General features: G+C 49.5%; 1 protein-coding gene across 1 annotated transcript in view; it reads left to right on the forward strand.

Annotated features, from left to right (window-relative positions):
* Positions 1–322: 322 nt before the first annotated feature.
* The window catches only part of ATP2C2 (ATPase secretory pathway Ca2+ transporting 2), a 56,877-nt gene continuing 33,009 nt past the window's right edge, over positions 323–24,190 (forward strand). Inside the window, exons 1-9 of the mRNA XM_065919330.1 lie at positions 323–484; positions 2,616–2,726; positions 4,830–4,946; positions 8,553–8,642; positions 9,946–9,981; positions 10,099–10,160; positions 13,605–13,713; positions 23,743–23,892; positions 23,968–24,036. Coding sequence (XP_065775402.1) covers positions 323–484; positions 2,616–2,726; positions 4,830–4,946; positions 8,553–8,642; positions 9,946–9,981; positions 10,099–10,160; positions 13,605–13,713; positions 23,743–23,892; positions 23,968–24,036 — 906 coding nt within the window. The remainder of the gene's footprint in view (positions 485–2,615; positions 2,727–4,829; positions 4,947–8,552; positions 8,643–9,945; positions 9,982–10,098; positions 10,161–13,604; positions 13,714–23,742; positions 23,893–23,967; positions 24,037–24,190) is intronic.

The raw sequence follows: 24,190 nt of genomic DNA on the forward strand, positions 1-24,190 counted from the left end.
CAGGGAAGTCCCCAGCGTTGGCTGTTTTTAAATCTTCAAAACAACCTGAGACAGATTATTGTCCCTGGTTAAAGGGCTGGTCAATGACAGAGGAGGATTTGAACCCAGGTCTGTGCAATTCCAAGCTCCATGCCCCTTCTGTCGCTCCTAAACGTGGCTAAACAACCCAAGTGACATCACCATCATTGTTATTCCAACCATGTGCCAGAGGCCTGGTCCCTGGGGCAGGTATGGACCTGCATTTCCTAGGGGTTCATGGGAAGTCTGGACCATGTCACACCCTGTCCAGGCACACATTTGTTTGATTCCCAAAAAAGGCAGGATGAGGGTAGCTAGCCAGCATCACCCCCACTTTGCAGAGGAGAAAATTGTGATCAGTCAGGGAGGTTGTCACTTGCCCGAGGTGACATGCTGGCAAGTGGAGCTGGACCATCTCCTGGGCAGCACTGATGATAAGGGTAAACTGAGGCTTGTGGCCGAGAGCGTGCGTCTAGTCATCCATCCTGTGGAGCTAAGTGCTTGTGCGCTTGCACTGATGCCTTGGGCTCCAGCTGATGAGTGCCCGCAGAGCAGCCCCTGGGTACCAGGCGCGGGCCCCGCCTTCTGGAGGGGCTGCACTGTGAGCAGAGGGGGGCATTTAAGTGATAGTCACTTGCTGGTCATTACACAAGTGACTGTGGTGTAGGCGCCATCAAGGGGACGTCCAGGGTGCTGAGAGGGTAGAGCAGGTGGCTACCTGGTCTGGGAAGATGGCAGGACAAGACAGTCCTTGACCTCTGAAGCGAGACTTCTTGCCCTCAGCAGTATAGACCTTTCTGTTCCAGGTCATTCCTTGGAAGGTACTTGACCACATGCCTGGCCTCTACCCACTAGATGTCAGTACCATCCCTGCTTCAGCTATGAGGACTGAACACATCTCCAGGCACTAGCAAAGTCCCCCGGGGGGAAACTGCCCTTGGCCAAGAACCCCCAATTTTATGTTTGGTTTGGCAGCTGGGAAAATGTGCCATCTTCGGCAGGGGCACTGGAGCAGCACACTCCTGGGGAACACAGGACTCCTCCAGTGGGCAGGGCATTTTTAGCTAGGTATGCTGCTGCCCCGCCCAGACCAGGAACACAGGGAAGGTGGGTGTGAGGTGGGGTCTGCTGCAGCCATTTTGGAGACAGTAGGGTTCTGTCCTGAGAGCAACTGGAATCTATCCAAATGTTTCAAACATGGGAGATATGTGTGTGTTTGTGAGAGAGAGAGACAGACAGACAAACAGAGACAGAGAGGAGAAGATGGAGGAGAGGGCTAGATTTATACATTCAGGGTTGCCTGAGCTGCTGCCTAAAAAGTGAATTGGGTGTGGTCGTGGCCAGACAGAAATGGTAAGCTAGGGAACAGCCAGGCAGGAAGATCCTGTAACCCCAGGACTGCCTCCATCTGTGGTGTGAGCAAGAATTAAGCCCTCGATTTGGTACACTTGAACCAGGTCTTGAGAGCAGAAAAAACATCCTGTCTCAGGCTGTGATGTACATTTCTCCAGGAGGTGGATCTCGCACAGTGAAGATGGTGGGGTCGACTTGGGGAGAGAGTCGGCCGAGTGATCTGTGTAATAATCCTTGGTTGCTTCCTGGTCGTTGGCATAGTGAAAAGCAACCTCAGGAAGTAGGTGTGGTTTGCAGCCCATTTCTGAGCAAATGGGGCCCTTGGGAGTTGAGGGGCAGGGAGGAGTTTGGAACGAAGTAAAAGGGAACCTGCCATCTCTATTCCAGCCGAAGGAAGAGGCTGTTAGGCAGAGCCTCTCCCCTTCCTCCTTCCCTGTGCCAACTACCTGGTGGAAAAGGAAAAGATGATTATCTTGTCCTGGGTATCAGAATACTAGGAATAATTTTGTAAAAATACTCGCCATCCCCCTATTTCTGAGGTTACCATGTCCTCACATGCCCTTTAGGTGTTTCATGTGACTTCTTCCCAGACCTGCTGGGCACCCAGACCTCAACTGGGTTTCCCCCTTTCCTTAGGTTATTGCAAATGTCTCCCAAAACAGGCCATAATACCACCAGTCACCATCAGGAACCACTCTCTGTGGTTTGGTGCATTCTTAACTGAGAATCCCAGAAGTTCAAGGTCCATGGTTCTAAATCTGTAAATTGTTGCCTGCTCTGTCAGCTTTGTGATTTTCTGTTCAGTAAAATAAATTTCTTTGAAAACAGATGCATCAGTAACAGCCAACAGTTGGAAACAATCCATCAGCAATAAAACAGAAAAATAAATTGTGCTATACTCATTTGGTGGAATACTATGCAGCCATGAAAATTAGCAAACCATCACCACACATACCATCATGCATGAATCTCACTAATAACCTTGAATCAAAGAAACCAAACACAAAAGCATATATATTGCATGTTACCATTTACACAGAGTTCAAACCCCAGCAAAATAAATCTGGGGGCTGTTTATGTTAATATGTGTTTCTCGATTTGGAGGCTGGTCATATGGGTCTGTGTGTAAAAATTCGAGCTATACACTTCAGATATGCACGCTTTCTCCATGTGTTATGCATTAAAAAGACATATCCATATAAGACCAGTGTACCTAAGAGCAATCCTATTTTTTTTTCTCACAGATTGATGGACAAAATGAGTTGAAAGCCATCGAGAAAGAGAAGACGGTGGTGGCTCTGGCACCCAAGGAAGCAAGCAAATGCCACAGAGAGGACCTAGCCAAAGCATTTTACGTAAGAACTGAGTTTGTCTCTGAGGCCTGGGGCGGTGGGGTTTTCAGATTAAGAGGAAAGCAGCTCGAGGTCCTGAAAATGGCTTCACAGTCCTGAGCTATGATACACTGTTATCATCACTGTTAGAAAATACTCCTGCTGTTGAACCTTCTGAGTCCCCGCCAGGAAGGGCACCCATGTGGACGGCCGTGAGCCCTGGAAGCCCTTCCTGGTGGCCAGGATCCTCCCAGCTTTCTCTGCATGTCTCTCTCTCTCTCTCTATCTTTAGTTTTGGTTAGAAGATAGTTTACAATGCTGTGTCGGTTTCTGCTACACAACACCCTGAATCAGCTATAAGTATAAATATGTCCCCTCCGTCTTGATGAGAGACAGAGAGTGCCTCAGGGGACCCCCAAGTTTCCGCAGCAGCCCAGTCAGCGTCGAATCTGGGTGTTTTGACATTCAAGCTCAAACTCTTCACCACCCGCCATTCCCACCCTTCGTGTTTTATAATTCATGGTGTTGCCAGTGACCGAAACCAGCTTCTTGCGTTTCTTCTGGTGAATTTGGATTCCTGGCCAGGACAAGACAAAAGCCAAACCAAAGACCACTTCCATTCCACGAGGCTCCCCTGTGAGGCTGAAGGAGTTGGCTTGCTTTATGGTTTCAGTTATCTTTACTTAGCCAAGCAAGCATGGTATGTGTGTGTGTGTTGACTCATAACCCACCACACTTTGGGAAAGCCAATAAAAATCCACTAATAGGTCACATGCCACAATTTCAAAGAAGTTGGAGGTCAGTGTTTCAGGCCAGCCTTTCCTTGAGAATACTCAAAAGCCCATCTAAATTCAAGTCCCACTTGTTAGCATTTGGAGAGGGGAAGGAAATGTGTTTTCCTTGCCGAGACATTTTCCCCTCCCTAGGAAAAAGCATGGTTTTCTTGCTCTATTCAAAAGAATCTAGAAACAAGCCCAGCCTTCCCATCACCTCAACCATCTGGTAGAACTTTTTTGTTTTGTTTTTGCTCTATTTCTTTATTTTTGGCTGCATTGGGTCTTCATTGCAGCACACAGGCTTAGTTGCCCTGAGGCAGGTGGAATATTAGCTTCCCAACCAAGGATCAAACTAGCATCCTCTGCATTGGTTGGCAGATTCTTAACCACTGGACCACCAGGGAAGTTCCTGGTAGAGCTTTCTTATCAACTTTTTAAAGACAGTGAAGCTTTGGTTGCCACCACATAGCTATTGACTCTTAAATCATCTGTATTTAATGTCAGTTTGTATAAACAGCTTGAAATTGTATCTGGCACAAGGTATGCATGATGGAATCATGGAGCTTTTTTTTGTTTCTAAGGGCAGGCCTTTTTTGTTTGTTTGTTTCGAGGCAAAATATACAACCTAAAAATGACCATCTAACTACTTTTTAAGTGTACAGTTCCAAAGTGTTAAGTACATTCACGTTGTTGTACAACCCATTTCCACAACTCTTTCCCTCTTGCAAAGCTGAAACTTCCATGTTAATTGTGAATAATATTCCTGTGTGTGTGTTTGTATGTCTGTGTGTCTGTGTGTGTGTACCACATTTTGCTTATCCATTCATCCATTGATGGACACTTAGGTCACGTCCACTTTTGGCTGTTGTAAATAATGCTGCTACGAACATGGATAGACAGATATCTCACTGAGATTGGCTTCCAGTTCTCTTGATACATACACCCAGTAGTGGAATTGCCAGATCATAAGGTGGTTCTATGTTTAATTTTGGGGGGTACTTCCACATGGCAGCTGCACCATTTTACCTTCCCAGACTCATCTTCCTAAAGGTGAAAATGTAAGTGATCTTGCATCTCCAGGTGTCCATGCTATAACTGCAGACCCTGAAATATAGACCCAGCACTGTCTTCTCTGTAGTATCTGTAGGGCAGAAGTGCGGGCTCGTTGAAGAAGAATGAGATTGTAGGTCTCCTTCTGTCTCTGCCCATTTGCTCGGAGTCTCTGAGCTGGTCCCCTCTCCTCTGTGGACAGCCCATTTTCCTTGATCATCATGGAAGTGGCTGACTTCCAGAGTGCGAATCCTGTGACTCGGGCTCCTTGATCTTTACCTGCCCGTCCTTCTCCCTCCAGGTAGATTTACAGAACGGGCTGTCGGAGTTCTCAGTGACGCAGCGCAGGCTGGTCCATGGCTGGAATGAGTTTGTTGCTGATAACACGGAACCTGTGTGGAAGAAATATCTCGATCAGGTGGGACCATGGCCGTCATTCTGTGCATTAACCAGTGTAGCCCTGGGGGTGAGGAAGGGAGCGCCGTTCATTGTGTAACTGTGGACTGAGGTTTTCCGTGGACGAATCTCAGCCCATGGGACAGCTATACTACAAGGTCAAAGGAGGCTTGCCCCTTTCAGGCCACTCCTAGCTGAGAGCTGGGCTCACTCACTACCCTGGAGGCCACTGTCACGAATAATAGTCGTTCCATTCATAGAGGTAACCATGTGCCAGGCACCACGCTAAGTAAATAAGTAAACCTCAACTTACTCTTCCTCCAGATCACTACTTTGAGATGTGGTGGTTTAGTCACTAAGTCGTATCCGACTCTTGCAACCCCATGGACTGTAGCCGACCAGGCTCCTTTGTCCATTGGATTCTCCAGGCAAGAATGCTGGAAGCAGGCTGCCATTTCCTTCTCCAGGGCATCTTCCCAACCCAGAGACCAAACCCGGGTCTCCTGCATTGCAGGCAGATTCTTTACCAACTGAGGAGAGTGAAATACAGAGAAGCTGAAACATTCCCAGATTGTGTAGGGCTGCCAGATTCAGCCAAGAAATTTACAGATGTAAATTTGAACTTGAAATTCAGATAGATAAGCAAAGGACAGTTTTTTTAGTGTATGTTCCAAATGTTGCATGGGGCCTACTTGTACTTAAATTTTAAAAAAGCTCCTTGTTTATCTGAAATTCACATTTAACTGAGTCGTTCTGTAGTTTACCTGGGAGCCAGGGCCCAGAGTCTGCAGTGTTACGTGTCGCTGCTGGAAAGTGAAGCCAGGCAGCTGGCTCCAGGGCCCCAGGCCCTCTTAGCCTTTGCCACTGGTGCTGAATACACAATGTATCAGTCAAATGCCTGGAAACCACGGGAAAGAAGGGGGAAAAAATAGAAATAGATCCTGCTGCAAGTTCCAGTGTAGAAATCAACACCCCACCTCCCACCCAGGACCAGCTCAGAAAGCTCCAGCTAACAGGCAGAATTTCCCAAATACCTGAAGCCACAGTTGCCTCAGTTTCCCCTCCCTGGCTTTTGCACCCTCTCCCATCCCTGACACCTGCCTCTCAGTCAATCTCAGGGATACCCCAGGCTTCTGCTGCCTTCCCATGGCTCGTGTTTAAGGCTTCCTTGATCGGTCGGTTCAGGGACCAATCGCAGCCCTCCTTGTAGCATCCTCACTCCCCTGTCTCCTCCCGTCCCCACCCTGCTCATTGGTTAGTTCTCAGAGCCCTACGGATGTCATTCATTGACACATTTTGGCACCAGAAGAGGCTTCTAGGTATGCAGGTGACTCTGGCCAACCCAGAAATTTCCTGGAATGCCAGTGTTGGGAAGAGGCAGCAGAGGCTCCTGGAAGTCGAAGTTCAGGGAAGGAGACTGACACATGGGCTGTGGGGGGCCTTCTCCCTCTGAAATAGGGCCTTGGTCACTTCTGCCTTGGCTGCCTCTTCCACTAGGCCCTGCTCACCTGGCCTCTGCCCTGCCAAGACCTCACACCCAGGGCTGTCAGCCAGACTCCAGCTGGGACCTTTCCACGAATGAAATCTCTTCAGTTTCTAAGAACAGGAAACATGCTTATTCATCCTAACCTCATCGGTTCAAGGATGCATCTCAGGGTATCCCTGTGGGATTGGAAGGCAGCTCCCGATGCCCATGTTTCCTCGCCCTCAATGAACACAGGAAGTCCATGTGCCCTCACTTATTAATTCTTTGTGTTCATTGAGCACTTGCTCCATGCCGGATGCTGTGGTTCTCCTGTCTGTCTCTTCCAGTGACAGGGAGCTCACCACTTCACAAGGCGATCCTGCTTCTCCATCTCAGAAGACTCACCACTAGGAATTCTACCTTAGCGTGGCCCCAAATCCCTGCCCCGGAGTCATGAAGCAGAGGTAGATTAGAGTCAGGCTGCCGGGTTTGATCCTACTTTCCAGCCTTGTGACTTTGAGTCTTCGACTGATCTGCCTTGAGCCTCAGTTGTCCCCATTTAGGAAATGGGGCTAGTAAGTTCCTCCTGTTCTGAATTTTACGTAAGAGGAAGCCGAGCCTGTATTACATGCTTAATAAAGGTTGCCCCCAGCCCCAGTGTCTGCCAGCTAGCCTTGGTTCGAGCGTAACAGTTAAGAGCACAGGTTTTGGAGTTGCCTGATCTAAATGAATCCACAGCAGTTCAGTTTCTTTCAGAAACTTGGGTTGGTCATTTACCATCAAGCAGGACTTCCTGACAGTTCCTGTGTCATGGGGTTGTGAAAGTCACTCAGTCGGTTCCGACTCTTTGCGACCCCATGGTCTATGCAGTCTGTGGAATTCTCCAGGCCAGAATACTGGAGTGGGTAGCCTTTCCCTTCTCCAGGGGATCTTCCCAACCCAGGGATCGAACCCAGGTTTCCCGCATTGCAGGCAGATTCTTTACCAGCTGAGCCGCAAGTGTCATGGGGTTGGGAGGAGCCTATAAAATGATGCAGTAAAGTGCTGAGCACAGGGCGTGGCTTGGAAGAGGAGCTCGGAAAATGCCGGTTATTTGGGCTCTTACTGTTTATTGTAATAAATCTCTGGTGACCATCCCTTCTGCACATAGTAAGGTTTCAGCAGACTGCTTTCTGCCTGTCCCCCTTTACGTGTGGGCTTAAAAGGGGCCCCATCAGAGCCAGAAGTGTCTCATTATTTATAGCCAGGGCGGCACTATTGGCCCATGGTGGGGTCTCCGCATTGGCCTGACACCTGTGAGCCGTATCTCATGGTGACTCACCTGTGTCAGTTGGAGCAAGGCGGGTGTTTGGCATGGTCTCCAGGAGGGGCAGAGGGAGACTGCTGGTCTGGAGGACTGCTCGGAGGGCTGCTCGGGTCCAGCCCCAGGGGAGGGGTTGAGATTCTGGGCTTGGGATTAGAGTTCAAGATGAGGCCAGTGCCTGGTCCAAGCTGTTCAGAGTGGCCCCAGCCAGGACTGAGGACCTCGGAGCTAACCCTGAGCCCGTGGCTGGAGGGGTCCCTTGTGCAGACACAGGCCTGCCGCTCTTGGGGAAGTTTCCCATCAATCTTTGCCAGGGCTGGGCTGGGACACGGGGGTCATCACACTTTCAGGAAGCCGGCTTGCCTGGGGGCCCCGGCGCTCCAGTCTGAGACACTTTAGTGGGAGTAACCCCCAGAGACCTATTGGAGAGCTTCCCACAAAATCCTGAAAGCTGCACCAAAGTTTCTGAGATGGGCCTGTTGTGAATGGAGCACACAAGATGCTGGCCCAGGGCCAGCGTCCCACCAGAGGGGCAGGTTCTGACCTGGAGCAGCGAGGAGACGTGGCAAGACAAGACCAAGAACGGAAGGCAGGGCCAGGGCTGGTGTCCTGGGGACGGGACACTGTCAAGATGACCCCAGGAAGCCAGTGTCGGGTGGACCGCTCTGGTGGGTCTTCAGGCGGAGGAGAACCATCGGGTGGTGACAGTCCTCCTCCCCTCCTGGCCCTCAGATCACTGTAGGGCCGGCCTGGAAGCCAGGCTCTGGATGCAGAGCTGACGCCGCTCCACTAGAGCAGGCCTGGTCTCTGATGTCCGTGAAACTAGACAAGATCCCACCACCCTGCTTTTCATTTTTCAGTTCAAGAACCCCCTGATCCTGCTGCTCCTGGCCTCTGCCTTGGTGAGTGTCCTCACAAAGAAGTACGAGGACGCCGTCAGCATCGCCGTGGTGAGTGCGCCCCAGGGGAGTCACGGAGTTGGGGGAAAGTGCCCCCCCATCCCAGACCTGGCTGCCGAGGTCCTGCTGAGTCTCTGCTTATTTTTGTTATGCAAGGAGAAAAAACGAGGTTGTAAAAAGAAGAAAAAAGTAGAAAACACAGCATAAAGAAAGGGCAAGAAGTGTCCATGTTCCTCTACCTCACGAAGAGCTGACTCATTGGAAAAGACCCTGATTCTGGGAAAGACTGAGGGCAGAAGGAGAAGGGGCAGCTGCTAGCCTGTGAGGCTGTTTGAATTCAAGTTAAATAAAATGAAGAATTCGATTTCTCAGGTGAAGTCAGCACCACAATTGAAAGCATCAATTCATCAGCGCTCAGCCTTCTTTATGCTCCCCAACTCTCACATCTGTACATGACTACTGGAAAAACCATAGCTGTATCTGGTTCAAAAATGTTTTCGTTGCCCTGAAAGTAACCCCCGTACTCATTAAACAGTCATTCCCCTCCACCGCCACCAGCCCCTGGAAACCACCGTCTGCTTCCTGTGTGTCCGGATTTACCTATCCTGGGTAGTTCTTATAAACAGAATCCTACGCCGTGTGACCTTTTACACGTGGCTCTTATATGTGACCTTTTGTTTAATGACTTTCATTCCTGCTTCCTTCTATCTGTCAAATGCTGTCTTTTGAAATACAAAAACAGATTCCTTCCGTGCGGTGGAATTCAGCGCTTCTGTTCGAAAGCCTGAGGCTAGATCCTCATCTTCTGATGTGAAATCATGTTTATTAGAAGCTTTGTATTTCTTTGTTCAGTCACTAATTTGTGTCTGACTCTTTGTGATCTGTGGATGGCAGCATGCCAGGCGCCTCTGTCCTTCACTGTCTCCTGGAATTTGCTCAAATACATGCCCATTGAGTCAGGAATGCTGTCTAACCATCTCATCCTCTGTCAGCTCCTTCTCCTGCCCTCTATCTTTCCCAGCATCAGGGTCTTTTTCAATGAGTCGGCTCTTTGCGTCAGGTGGCCAGTTATTAAATGCTGGTGAGATATGAATGATCGGATCTATACTGTATCATCATCCTGTGTTACAAGTGTATTTATGCCAAAAAATCTAGAAAGATAACCCCCAAATGTGAACCTCTGGAGGCAGAATTGGGGGTGCTTTTTTAGCTCCTCTGTTTTCTAAATCTCTGCACACAGTGCTCTATTTTGCAAGGAAAAAGGAAATACATTTTGGAAGACAGTGTCCTCCCCTGGATCACTTACCTGCTCATTGGCAATGGGTGTTAACATGCCCTCCCGTTTGCCCCCTAGGCTGTGCTGATCGTGGTCACTGTCGCCTTCATCCAGGTGTGTATATGTGCCCTGAGTTCCCGGGCGGGGTCACCTGGGCTGACGGGAGCTTTGTGGGGACCCCCCCAACCCCTGACCCCGCTTAAACACAGTGTTTCGTGTGCTTCCGTCCAGGAGTACAGGTCAGAGAAATCTCTGGAAGAGCTGACAAAGCTGGTTCCTCCTGAATGCAACTGGTAAGTCGGAGACCTCCAGCCCACCCCGGGACTTTGTGGTTCATCAGAGGAGTCAGTGGGCTGGCGAGTTTGGCAAAACATTGGCCACCTTTATATCCTCTGCCATGTAATATGGGAGAACCATGTCTTACTGCTGCTGCTGCTAAGTTGCTCCAGCCGTGTCCGACTCTGTGCGACCCCATAGACGGCAACCCACCAGGCATGTCTTACTAGGGGTTAGCAAACCTGATCACTGCCCCGCCAGCAGATTGCTGTGTGTCCTTAGGTGTGTCATTCAGCCTCTCTGGGCCTCCACGCTGTCACTGGTGTCTAATCAGGGTGCCCAGCCTGGGGGCCACGGATGGCAGGGCTTTGGGAAGAGGGTGGCCCACGAAACCTGTGATGAAGTGTGCAAAGTTGTGTGCATTTTTCCTAGAAGGCATTTGGCATGTTTCCTGAGGCTCAGAAGAAGCTGAGGGGCAGGACTTTAATAATAAGCTGAGCCTCAGAACTCTGACTGAAGCGTGTGGACAGGTCGGTGATGAACCCTGGCCATGTGCTCAGCTGCCCACCAACCTCTTTCCCACCCGAATATTCCTGCTTTGCCTTTTGTTATCACATCACCCTCCCCAAAGACGTTTAAAAAGGAAAGACAAGAATGTCTCCCCTTACCTCCTGGGCCTGTCTGCTTAGCTCAGTGCTGTGCGAGGGGACTCCCTGGAAGATTCTATCACATGCACTGCCCGGGACGGTATCACTAGTCACATGTGGCTGTCATTTTATTTAAGTTGAACTCAAGCAGCCTCACAGGCTAGTGGCTGCCATCACAGATAGCTCAGCTTAGAGGGCTTGCAGGGGCCACTGCCCTTGGTCAAGGAAACGGCAGAGGCTGAAGTGAGAATGTTGCCGGCCTGCTGGTGTGTGTGTGTGTGTTTCTATTGAATTTTTTAGTGTACCCACAATCTCCAACCAGTTACTCTCCTTGTAAACATGAAACCACTTTGGAAAAGGCTCAGGTCTTCTCCCTCACCCCTCCTGGCATCAGCTAAGGTTGTCCTAAGTCATGTGTCTTTCCCAAATACACACTGCCACTCATGAGAAAGTCACTGCAGGTATCTCGTGATCCAAGGTACTTTGGAAGGATTTCAACAGACAGTAACTCTCTTTTATCCAAAGGATAAGCTGGGAGACAGAACCTTAACATATGTTTGGATACAGATGGCGTAATTGAGCATAGAGCTGGAGGATAGAAAGGTCTAGTGAGAAGTCCCTCCTCTCAAGGAATCAGCAAGTGAAGAGTGTGTGTGTGAGAGAGAGAGAGAGAGAGAGAGATGCAAGGCAGAGAATAATGAGCAATGAAGTAGAGACCAAAAGAGCATGCTGTGAAAGCCTGAGAGGCATGAGTCAGTTCTAGAAGGTTCTTTGGGGGGCAGTAAAAATGTCTGGGCTTAATGACGGGATGAACAAGGTGTCAGAAATCCAGACGTGTGATGTGTGATGTAATCCTATAAGCAGACAGAAGCATCCATGATTTATGGGGTTTGATGAGCTGATCTTAAGTTTAAATATCAAGTCTTGGCCTTTCAGGCGAACAGTATGCATTATTGATGTCCCTGGGAGTTGCTTCTGAAAGACAATTTTATTTTCAAGAGCAGCAGAGGCAGGCAGCCTGGGAGAGTTGAAAGAGCAGTGACGGGACACAGCCTCCCTCCCCGAGCCCCTGAGACTCATGTCACAGAACAGGAGAAGCATCTGCCCTGCAGACCCTTCCTGTGTTACCTCCATCCTTTGTGCATTCATTAAATATTTACAAAGCACCCACTGTGTGCAGGGCGATGTTGTCCCAGGTGAAGAGATAGGAAAGCCCTGGCCTTTGGACCTCTCACACTCCTAACAGGGGAGGCAGATAATGAAGTGAAGGAATGAAATGATTTTGGAATGAGGCAGGTGCATTAAAGTCAAAAAGACTGAAAGCCAAAGCCACACAAAAATTAAAGAGAACCTCGTGGAGATGCAGTGACTGGTGGAGGTGTGGGAACAACCCTGAATAGCTGGCTGGCAGGTTACCCTGCTCTGACATTTACGGTGGAGCTGACCTTTAAGTTGGGGCCTGATAAATGGCAGGGGCCAGCTGTGGGAAGAGTCGAGAGAAGAGCAGACGTATATCTGATAGGTGCTCTTGGCTATAAAACCCAGAAAATTCAGCTGCACGAACCACAAGGAAACTGTGTTGTCTTATGGAAAGGCATCTGAAGTGAGGGGCCAGTGGAGTTAGTTAATTCAAGATGGCATCAAGGACCTGGTCCTTTTATTTCTTTACTATGCCATCCTCAGCTTGCTGGCTTTGTTCTTATAGTGGATTCCCTCATGACCCCAAGCTGCCATAGCTCCACATGTCACAACCAGACATGATAAAGGTGAAAAAGCCCAACAGAAGAGGTCATGTGTGTGTATAAAGAATGAGAAAACCTTTCTCTTGAGCCCCTGCCAAATACCACTCTTGTCTCTTTGGCCAGTGTTGTAGATCATGCCTGTGTCTATGTCGGTCATGGGCAGGGGATGGGATCACCCTGACCGTCTCAGCCTGTCAGGACCCACCCCCTGGAGCACTCTGCTGTGGGGAGAAAGGCAGGTATCTGAATAACTGCATTCTGTTAACAGGGAAGAGGGAGTGTCTGCTCCACCAATCAAGGTCCACAAAGACCTTGAGACTAGAAAGATCTGGGTGTACTCAAGGGGGTGATTGGCAGGAGGTCAGATGTCTGGGTCTAACTCCCAGGCTCTTGGAGAGGGTGTAGAGCAGGAGGAAGTTGTGATCTGATTTTGTGCTTTAAGAACTCTCTGGCTGCTACATGAAGGAGGCCCAGGGAGGAGCATGGGTCCAGCTGGGGGGTCCTGCCACGTTGGGTAAGGAGCAGCATGTTGTGGGTTCAGTGGGAGCCTGTACACAGAAGCATGTCTATGTCTAACAGCAAACAGCCGCGAAGAGCAGTCCCGGGCCTGGGGGTTGGGGGTGGTGCTCCCTGGCTTCTTGGCACTTAAGATGCTCCTCCTGGCTTTAACAAGGTTCTGCTGTCCCTGAGGTCGGAGCTGAGCTCTGCACACCAGGGCGCTGTGTTCTCCGAGGACAGAAGCACCGCCAGCTGCTGGCTTTGTCGAGGAGCTGCTTCTCTAGACCTGCAGAAGCTTCTGGAGGCCATGTGGTCCCACCTTGTTTCCAAGCAGGGTGAACAGTAGTCACCCCACTTTTCAAATGAAGCCCAAGTTCTCCCAGGAGCCAAGCTCTTTCCCAAGAGTCTTTTAGGACATGTGAATTTAAAAAATAATAAAACCATTAAGGCGCAAGCATTCGTCCACATCGGAAAGAGAAAATGTATTTCTGTAACCTTTGCTCAAGTTTATCAAAGTGCCTAAAATTGAGATGTCAACCAGGATGCTTTTGTTTTTTCCCTGTTTAAAATGCAGCATAAGAGAAGGAAAGCTCCAGCACCTGCTAGCTCGAGACCTGGTACCCGGAGACATCGTGTCTCTCTCCATCGGAGACCGCATCCCTGCCGACATCCGTCTCACAGAGGTGAGGGGTCCAGACCCGGGTGCAGGGGCCATGCAGACACTTGGATTCTCGGAGGCAGGCATTCTCTCTTTCTTGCACACACGTGTACACAGACATAGGCATATGTGCACACAAGCAGAAAGTTAGCAAGCAAGCCAATTTTAAGCACAAAGCTCCTCCAATGGCATTTCATTAATTATGTATTCTCATGTAAGTATAAGCCTAACACGTCTTGGTTATGTGACTTTCTAGCTTGTAGCCTACTACAGTAGTGAACTGAACCACAGTGGGGCTGAGGAATGAGGGAGAAGTTGCTTCTAGAAAAAACCACACTGATGGCAGACAGAAGCACTGTTAGGCTGCTTAATCTCAAGGATGCGCACAACCAGTCCAGCCGTAAAAAGTAGCACAAGCTTTTGTTAAGGGCGCAGTTTGGGACATCGGGTGTGGGGCTCCGTTCCCAACCTTTGTGGATCTCAGGGTGTCACGACCTCACAGAACGTTCTCTGAGGCTCTCGAAGATAATCCTGAATCCTTAAGAAAAGGAAGCAAAAGAAAAGGTGAAATCAGGTTCAGAGAGATCCGTTGATGGGAGTAACCTATTTTATGATCCCTGCCAAGAAGGTTTAAGGATTGTTCAAAGCTTTTAGTGATAAAGGATTAAGCCCAGGTTATCAGCCCGATTTATTTATTTAAGGAGGACGTGTTCTCTGGGTCAATAGCAGGCTGTTGGAAGGGTGGCCTGGAGAGAGGTGGGGAGTGGAAAAGAGACAAAAGAGACTGAAGCCAACCTCCGGGACCTGCGCTCACGGCTCCCTGAGCCTGCCTTTGGAGGTGAGGCGGGGGCCAGAGGGCACCTGGGCTTTCCAGCCCCTCTGCCCCTGTTTTCAGATCCCCAAGCAGGGCAGGATGAGGGTGAACAGCGAGTGTACCCCACACCAGGGTGAATTCCTCTCCATCTGCTTCTCCCCACACAAGCATCTGGCCTCCAAGTTCAGGGCATGTGGTGCCCAGTAGAAGAGCCGCTGTCCAGTGGCCAAGCCCCACATGCAGGGAAAGCTAGGGAAACCAGTCTGACACTGTCCACACCTTCCTAGGGATGGGCTCTGCCCTGCAATGTGGAGGAGTCCCCAGGTCCAGGGGCGGGGTGTCCACATAATGGGCAGCTGATAAGCAGGACGCACGTATACTGTGGACGCTATAGGGAGGCAGAGTGGTGAAGTGGTTAGTGCCCTGGGGCTGGGCATTAGCCAAGTCCTATCCTTCAGAAGCTGTGTGACCTTGAGCAAGTAGCTTAACCTCTCTGTGCCTCAGTTTCCTCATCTGTCAGAGGGGTTAATGTTCATTCCCAACTCAAGGGTCTCTCATGATACTGAACTGAGCCAAGACCATCAGCCTGCTTGTGCAGCCCCCCAAGGTGGGGACAGGGTCCCAAATATCAGCCATTGATTAAACTGTTTATCATTAGCAGGCTTGACAACAGTTCCTTGAAAGAATTTTTGAAACCCCAAATAACTCCTCTCCTACTTCAACTGGTTTTCTTCCTGCCCTGCTTCTATCAGATTAGATGGTAGCTGGTCATTGCCAGCATGAGGACTTTTTCAAGGCTACCGGCCACCAACACTCTGCAGATTTCCTCTCTGGTCCTTTTGCAGTCAATAGCTTTGTTTACTCATAGTAGAATTTGTTTAAAAAATGATTTTATTTATTTGGGTGTGCTGGGTCTTCCTTGCTGCGTGTGGGCTTTCTCTAGTTGTGGCAAGCAGGACTGCTCTCCCGTTGCGGTGCAAGGGCTTCTCATTGCAGCAGCTTCTCTTGATACGGAAGCTCTCTTGAGCTCTAGAGCATCCGGACTTCAGGAGTTGCCGCACGTGGGCTCAGGAGTTGCAGCTCCTGGGCTTGAGAGCACAGGCTCAGTGGGGCTTCATTGCTCCGAGGCACTGAAGCAACCGCCTGCACTGTCCAAGGGTCAACCGTATGTAACAATCAGATCGGCGCTAGCTCCTGTGTAAAAGCCGCCTTGCTTCATCTCCCAGTGACCTTAAGAGGACGGTGCTCTCCTGTTACAGGGAGGACACAGAAGCCTGGAGGGCTGAGCTCACAGTCAGTGGGGCAGAGGGGACTTGAACTGGGCCACCTGGCTCCAGAGCCCAGGTCCTTCACCACGGACTCCAGGCCCTGTGTCGATGCAAACGATTTTAACAAGAACAGAGCACGTGAGCCAAACCGAGGACTGTAGCCCAGGAGACAGGCTCGCCATAGCCCAGACAGACTGCTCCGGAGAAGCATGGTTTTCAGCGCTGTTTTGTATCCTATCACAACAAAGAAAAAGAAACTCCATCAAACATGGCAGGGGTACATTCCTTCAAGGTCGCCAAAAGGACAGATTAGCACGTATGCAGTGAGAGGCAGGACCCTGGCATCTGGGAAGAGAGCCTTATCTTCCGAAGGAGTCCTGGCTTAGAGGCGTTCACCCCTATCTTCAAAGTGAGCGCTCTTTGCTTCTGGGTAGCGCGTCCTTCTTTGATGGTGAAAGCAGGTGTACCATGTACGGTGCGCACAGGCTGTGCTGGTGATCATAAAGTCCAAGCCAAGTCATAAATGCCAGACCGGCTTCCCCACGCCATCACCTCTTTCCCGGCAGCCGGCTCTCCGGACTTCCTTCCTGGCTCTCTGACTTTCCCCCCAGGTTTCCTCAGTAGGTTCAGTTCTAGAGCTGCTGAGCAAATTGTTACACACTTAGGGGCGTAAACAACAAGAGTGTGTTATCTTACAGGCTGGAGGTCAGAGTCAAACTCAGTTTCACTGGGTGGAAATCAAGGCGTTGGCATGACTGTGTTTCCCATTCCCAAGCTTCAGGGGAAAATTGGTTCCCTTGCTTTTTTCAGCTTCCAGGGTCACCCACATATCTTGCCTCGTGCCCCCAAATCGCTCCAACCACTGCTTCTGTCTTTGTATTTCCTTCTCTCAGACACTGCTCTGATTCCCCTCTTGTAAGGACCCTTTTTAAAATCACTTGATCTCTTTTTTCTTCTTTTAATTAATTTATTTGGATGCCCCGGGTCTTAGTTGCGGCGTGAGGAATCTTTTAGCTGTGCCATGTGGGATCTGGTTCCCTAACCAGGGATCGACCCTGGGGCTGCTGCATTGGGAACGTGGAGGCCTGACCCCTGGACCAGCTGGGAAATCCCTGTAATGACATTTAGGGCCCCCCAGGATCATCCAGGCTAATCTCCCCGTGGCAAACCCATCCGTTTAACCACACCTGCAGTTTCTTTTGCTGCTAAGACAACACTTTCACAAATTCCAAGGATTAGGACTTGGGTGTCTTCAGGGATTGGATGGTAGGGGGCTACTATTCAACCCACCACCCTCAAAGCCCTCCTCTAAGCCTCTCCTCCTTCCCTCCCTGCCTGAGGGCACCCCTCCCAAATCCCCATTAATCAGTCCATCAACAAATATATCCTGAGAACTACTATGTGCCAGGACCTGTGCTGCGTGCTGAAGAGGCAGTGAGAACAGATGAGACCTCTGTTTTTACAGCCTGGAGTGACAGACCACATCTACCACAGGGGACCTTATGGGCAAAGCCCAGGGGATTCTGGACTTCCCAAACAGGACAGACTTGACTGGCCCACTGCAGTCACAGAGGGCTTCCTGGAAGCAGTGCCTTTTGAGCTATTGTGGAATGGACGTTAACCAGCTGTTCTAGGCAGAGGAGACCCAAGCTGTGTGCTCAGCCCTGACTAGGAAGCCAGATGCATTGCTGCTATCAGCTGCCTGCAACACATCTTCACACAGGAGAGCCGTTCCTGCCATCCGGAACCTACTTCCCACCGACAGGACTTAGCTGTTATTCCTGAGGTCTCGGCCCCCACCCGTCCCCTCCACACTGGCCTCCCTGATCCCTCTCCTGAGGCGTCACCTCCCCTCCCTCTCCCCACCCTGGATTCCTGCTGTTCATTCCAGTGTCAGTTTGCTTTCCTGTCTATTGCTTCAGTTTAGTCACTCAGTTGTGTCCGACTCTTTGCGACCTCATGGACTGCAGCAAGCCAGGGCTCCCTGTCCATCACCAGCTCCCAGAATTCACCCAAATTCACGTCCATTGAGTTAGTGATGCCCTCCAACCATCTCATCCTCTGTCGTTCCCTTCTCCCGCCTTCAATCATTCCTAGCATCAGGGTCTTTTCAAATGAGTCAGCTCTTCACTTCAGGTGGCCAAAATATTGGAGTTTCAACTTCAGTCCTTCCAATGAACATTCAGAAGTGATTTCCTTCAGGATGGACTGGTTGGATCTCCTTGCAGTCCAAGGGACTCTCAAGAGTCTTCTCCAACACCACAGTTCAAAAGCATCAATTCTTCGGCGCTCAGCTTTCTTTATAGTCCAAATCTCACATCCATTCATGACTACTGGGAAAACCATAGCCTTGACTAAATAGACCTTTGTTGGCAAAGGTCCCTCCACAAAGGCAGGGAGTTTGTCTGTCTTGGTCACTACTGGATTCCCAGGGCCCAGAAGAAGGCCTGGCCCTTGGCAGGACACAAATGGACAGATAGCCCACCTCCATTCCAGCATATCCAAACCCAAACCCACCTCCCCGCCTGCATCCTTACCCCTTCCCAATCCCCTAACCCCCATTGTTCCTGTTTCTCTGGCCAGCTGTCTTCAAGGGAGGCATCTTTGTCTCATCTCTCTCTTCTTTCCTCTTTTTAAGGAAGAAAATAGACTCTATTTCTTAAAGTCTTTTTCTTTTTTTGACCATGCCAAGAGCTTATGATATCTTAGTTACCCGACCATCAATCACCATGACCCATCCCTGCTGATGCTGACCTTGATCAGCTGGCTGAGGTCTGTTTTCTCACATTTTAATGTGTTACCAATTAATAGGGTGCAGATGACACCACCCTTATGGCAGGAAGCAAAGAAGAACTGAACAGCCTCTTGATGAAAGTGAAAGAAGAGAGTGAAAAAGTTGACTTAAAACTCAACATTCAGAAAACTAAGATCATGGCATCTGGTCCCATCGCTTTATGGCAAATAGATGGGGAAACAGTGAGAGACTTCATTTTTGGGGGCTCCAAAATCACTGCAGATGGTGACTGCAGCCATGAAATTAAAAGACACTTACTTCTTGGAAGAAAACTTATGACCAAGCTAGACAGCATATTAAAAAGCAGAGACATACTTTGCCAACAAAGGTCCGTCTAGTCAAAGTTATGGTTTTTCAAGTTGTCATGTATGGATGTGAGAGTTGGACTATAAAGAAAGCTGAGCGCCGAAGAACTGATGCTTTTGAACTGTGGTGTTGGAGAAGACTCTTGAGAGTCCCTTGGACTGCAAGGGGATCCAACCAGTCCATCCTGAGGGAAATCAGTCCTGAATATTCATTGGAGGGACTGATGCTGAAGCTGAAACTCCAATACTTTGGCCACCTGATGCAAAGAACTGACTCATTTGTAAAGACCCTGGTGCTGGGAAAGATTGAAGGTGGGAGGAGAAGATGGTTGGATGACATCACTGACTCAATGGACATGAGTTTGAGTAACCTTTGGGAATTGGTGATGGGCAGGGAAGCCTGGCATGCTGCTGCCCAGGGGGTTGCAAAGAGTCAGACGTGACTGAGCGACTGAACTGAACTAATAAATAGGGGTTCTTTCTGTGAAAGATCCTCATGTTTGGGGAACCACAGCCGTCACTCCAGCTGGAAAGTGCCCCATCTTATCAATCCAACAGGCCCTCAGAGGTCCTCCTCTGAGGCTCTGTTCATGGGGCTCATCCTGCCATAGGAGGAAACTGCAGTGACCCCACACCATGTGGATCAAGACTGAACTCTGCCCTCTGACTGTTCACAGTCTGGCCTGCCCCATCGCCTCGTCCCAGACCCTATGAGAGAATGGATGCCTGAGCTAAGAAAATGCAGCAGAATCCATCTCTGACATGACCTAGGCTGTGGGGCCTCGGGCAAGCTTCTGAAGCTCTCAGAGCCTCAGTTTTCTCATCTGTAGAGTGGGGATCAGAGCAGCATCTTTTCCATGGCATAGTCATGAATGTTTCATGAGAAAAGTACACTCAGCAAATGTGTGTTAGCATTAGCATACTCATCAACAACAGTAATTCTTCCCTTAGTTTCTCTTGCACTCTAATTTAGCATCATCCCATTTAGTATATCACCATCCATTTGTTTCAAGAATTTGATTTCCAAAGTTCTGGAAAAAAGAACCTGACTTAAAATTCTTTGGGCGTATAATCGGCATCCACTTTAAAGTCCTGTTGACTCGGTCAATTGAAAAACTGGGTGAGCAGGTTATATTCTAATTGTTCTTCCTTTAAGCAGCAAAAGTCAAAATAAGCAAATCATGTGAGCCTCAGTGTGTCTGAAGGGGTTATTGTTGGAACAAGAGGAGACGTAGTGACCTTGTGACCCAGTGTCTCCCACACTTGCCCTGCAGGGTGGTCCGTACACTGCAGCCCCCACGTGGAGAGTGTCAGCATCCATTTGCATAGTAAAGACCCTGAGGAGTCTTGCAGTAAAGAGAACCAGTTCACTGGGTTTACTCCCATGTTTCTCAAACTGTTTTCCACCATGGAACCCTCTTTCCACAGAGCAGCAATTAACATCCTGTGAAGGAGGGTCTCCCAAGACACAAGCGGGAAAATGATGTTCTAACTCATGACTCATCCATTTTATACCTGGAAAAACTAAAGCTCCCCAAATCACAAAGATGTGAATGTGATTTTTGTTAACATAAGAAGTCTCTAACCCTCGTGGGTCCACTAGGAAAGCAGAATGGAGGCCCAGGGGGCTTTTGGACCTGGTACAAGTGTGAAGACTAGAATTAAAAACAGAAGAGTGACTTCCCCGGCGGTCCAGTGGTTAAGCCTCTGCCTTCCAGTGCAGGGAGTGCAGGTTCAATACCAGGACAGAGAAGTAAGATCCCACATGCTTCCGGGTATGGCCAAAGATTAAAAAACTAAACAGAACACCCAAGACAAATTAACCTGTCTACTTCGTTCCACTTGCTGCCAGTTGCTCCGTGTTCTTTCTGTCCGGCACTCCCATCCATGTGTACTCCCTCACTGACAGCCTTACTGTGCTTCACGTGGCCTGTATTTCTTGGACTGTAGGCTTCCTCTCCTGATGGAACTGGCCTGTCTTCTAATGTCTAATATAGTTTTGCACGTTTTCCCCATGTTTATCCTCCTGTGCTCCAGACTTTTCATGACTATATCCCAAGATTATATCCCAATCTCTTAACCAATGCCAAACACAACTGGGTTCCAACCACACCTCCCACACATCCTCTGCTCGTCATGCTGGTCCCCACATGGGTCCCCATGTAGACCAAAGCTTCTGTCTCTTTGCTCACGCCCTCTCGCGTTGATGGAGTTGAGGCCCCGTGAGAGCATGGCCAACTCTTCCCCCTCCAGCAAACCCCCATGCTGGTTTCAGCACCTGGGAGAGTGCCCACCTCTGTCCACTCCCGAGAACCTGTCCCCAGAGAGGATGACCCTGTTCACTGCTCGGCATGCAGGGCTTCTGTTCTTTTAGTCTGTGGCTGGGGTGCTGGGGGAAGAGAGGTCTTTATTCACCTCCCCCCATCTCTTCCATTACTTTGATCAAACTCATTATTACCAAGTCCACTCACCAGCAGTTCTCCAACTTGCTTTCTTTTCCCTCCTGTAACACCTGCCTGATTCTCTTACCAGTGTCTGCTGATCCCTCAAGGCTTGTTTCATGTCCTAGACCCTCCAAGAAACTCTGCAGCTCATCCCCCGCCCCACCACCACCACTCCACACTCCTGTTTCCTGAACCTTCTGAGACAGAATAGATCTGATTAGGGCATCAGGTTGTTCTAACTACACCTCTCAAACTCAGGCAATGGCAGGATTCTCTTTCACTGCTGATTTACCATTTTTATTACAATGTAACTTCAATGGAACAAACATAAAGTTAGGTACAAAATCTATGTGCTTCAAATTAAGTGAGTTACAACTTATTCTAATTATTATCATGTCCAGTTAGACCACATTTACTAGAAACGGAATCTCTGTTTGCCATGGTTACTGTTGTTCAGTTGCTAAGTCGTGTGTGACTCTTTGCAATCCCATGGACTGCAGCATGCCAGGTAGGGTGACAATAAATAGCCTTGACATACTCCTTTCCCAATTTTGAACCACAGAGGTGTGGTAGTTCCTGCTGCCTGGGACCCTGTGGGGTCAACATCTGGTCGTTCTGGATGACTCACTTTCTGCGTTTCTTCTTTCGTTGTGGGTTAGGAGCTGCCTGTGAGCTCATGTGACTTCGCTCCGATGTCCTGGAGATAAAGCATGAAGATTCGTTAGTAGTTGTGTTTGTGGTGGTAGGTTGAGACAGATACACGGGCTTAAACAGGCAGGGGTTTATTCCTATTTCACGTGATGAGAGCCTGAAGGGGGAGCCGACAGGGTGGCTTCACCACGGAAGAAAGGCCCTGGGTTTCTCCCAGCCCTCCTTTCTGCCCCCTTGGGCTGTGGCATCCTGTTAGTGCCTGTAAAATGGCTCTTGGAGCTCCAGCCATGAAAACAGTGACCCAAGCAGAGAGAGAGAAAGGTGAAGGGGGCAAAGAGGACCTGTCAGCTCAGCCCCCTTCAAAGATCTCCACAAAGACCATTCATCCCATTGTCCAGAGGGTGGAGACACCGTGAGCTGCCAGGGAAGCTGGGGAACAGGGCTAATGGGGTGGGATGGGGGCCATCATCACGCCCAACGCCATGGGGTTCTGTGAGGAACTTAGAAGGTTAGATGGATATTACTTGGCAAGTGGTGGCTCCTGTCATCCTCGGGGACTGGAGTCCCCTGGAAGTGTGCACATTTTTATAGATTGTTATTGAATTGTAAAACTTGGGAGTATAGAGAACTCACAGACTTCTGGTTGAGAAAGGCCAATCTCACTGTTCTTTTGGGAGTTTGAAGGAAGGTAACTTCTTTTAGTTGCTCTTTTTTTTTTTGCTCCAGTGAGAAGTCCCTTAGGGGCAGAGCACACCCTAGACACCTTGCACATCCTTGGCGGTCCCTGGCATGGTTCTGGCCATGGAAGACCTACCTCCTGAGTGATACCTACTGGGCCTGTGGTCACTTCTGCAAGACTTTGAATGGCTAAGAATGCAGTCTCTGGAGCCATCATGTTGGTTCAAACCTCTGCTCTGCCGCTAATGAGCTGTGTAAACTTGAGCAGATTTCTTAATCAGCCCATGCCTGTTTCCCCAAATGTAAAGTGGATAAGGGACTTCCCTGGTGGCCCAGTGGCTAAGACTCTGTGCTCCCAATGCAGGGTTGGATCCCTGGTCAGGGAACTAGATGCCACATGCCGCGACTAAGAGTTCACGTGCTGTGACCAACAGGTCCTGCCCACCGCAAAGAAGATCGAAAACCCCCTGTGCGGCAACTAAGACGGGTGCAGCCTAATTAATTAAATATTTTAAACAACATTATAAAGTGGATAAAATAATAGTGTCTTTCATAGCAGGTGTGAGGATTAAGCAATAAGCCTTGTGAAGTGCTCTGTGCTCGACCTGGTGCATAGTAGGTGTTCTGGAAATGTCACCCTGGAAACATCAGGAAGTGTGTATCTGTAACTGCATGTGTGTTTCGGGTGTTGACATGACCTTAGGCTGTCATCAAGTAACCCGGCTCACTGCTACCCAAATCACACAGATTGTGTGGGAACTCCAGTGTGGGCGGGATGTGGGAGTTAGGGGAGAAATAGGATGCTCCGAAAGGGATACTCTAATTTAACCATTGCCTAAGTTTTTTAAAAAAGTTTTTATTAAAATTTAAAAGCGTATTAAAACAGGATTTGAGGTTGCTATGTTTTCTGAAAGGGGTCCCACATTCAAAGCTTTTCTGATTCCTCGAGGCACCCGAGGCCGTGCTCTGATTCTTGTTTCCTGATTTCTTGTTTGCTGTCTGTTGACCAGTGACATTAAGGTGTTAGACCCTATCCTGGGCTTTGAAAACCAGCTCACAGGTTGGGGAGCTGGTACCACACCTCTCGTTGCTCCCCGCAGGTCACAGACCTCCTGGTGGACGAGTCCAGTTTCACGGGAGAAGCCGAGCCAAGCAGTAAGACAGACATCCCGCTGACGGGCGAGGGCGACCTCGCGACCCTGAGCAACATCGTCTTCATGGGGACCTTGGTGCAGTGCGGGAAGGGCCAGGTGAGCCCGGGGCCTTGACGTCCCTCACCTGTAGGCCTTCAGCTCAGACCTCACACCTCTCTCTCCTGGACGCAGGGCGTCGTGATCGGAACAGGAGAAAAGTCCCAGTTCGGAGAAGTGTTTAAGATGATGCAGGCTGAAGAGGTGAGGGGCTGGGGGCATTGGGTTCTTTCTTCTTTTTAGATTATTTGTATATTTATGGCTGCACCGGATGTTCATTGCTGCGTGTAGGCTTTCTCTAGTTGCGGCGAGCAGCGGCTCCTCTCTCATTGTGGTGCTCAGGCTTCTCACTGCGGTG

The sequence above is a fragment of the Muntiacus reevesi genome, chromosome 2 (assembly GCF_963930625.1).
Source record: "Muntiacus reevesi chromosome 2, mMunRee1.1, whole genome shotgun sequence".
Taxonomy (NCBI): domain Eukaryota; kingdom Metazoa; phylum Chordata; class Mammalia; order Artiodactyla; family Cervidae; genus Muntiacus; species Muntiacus reevesi.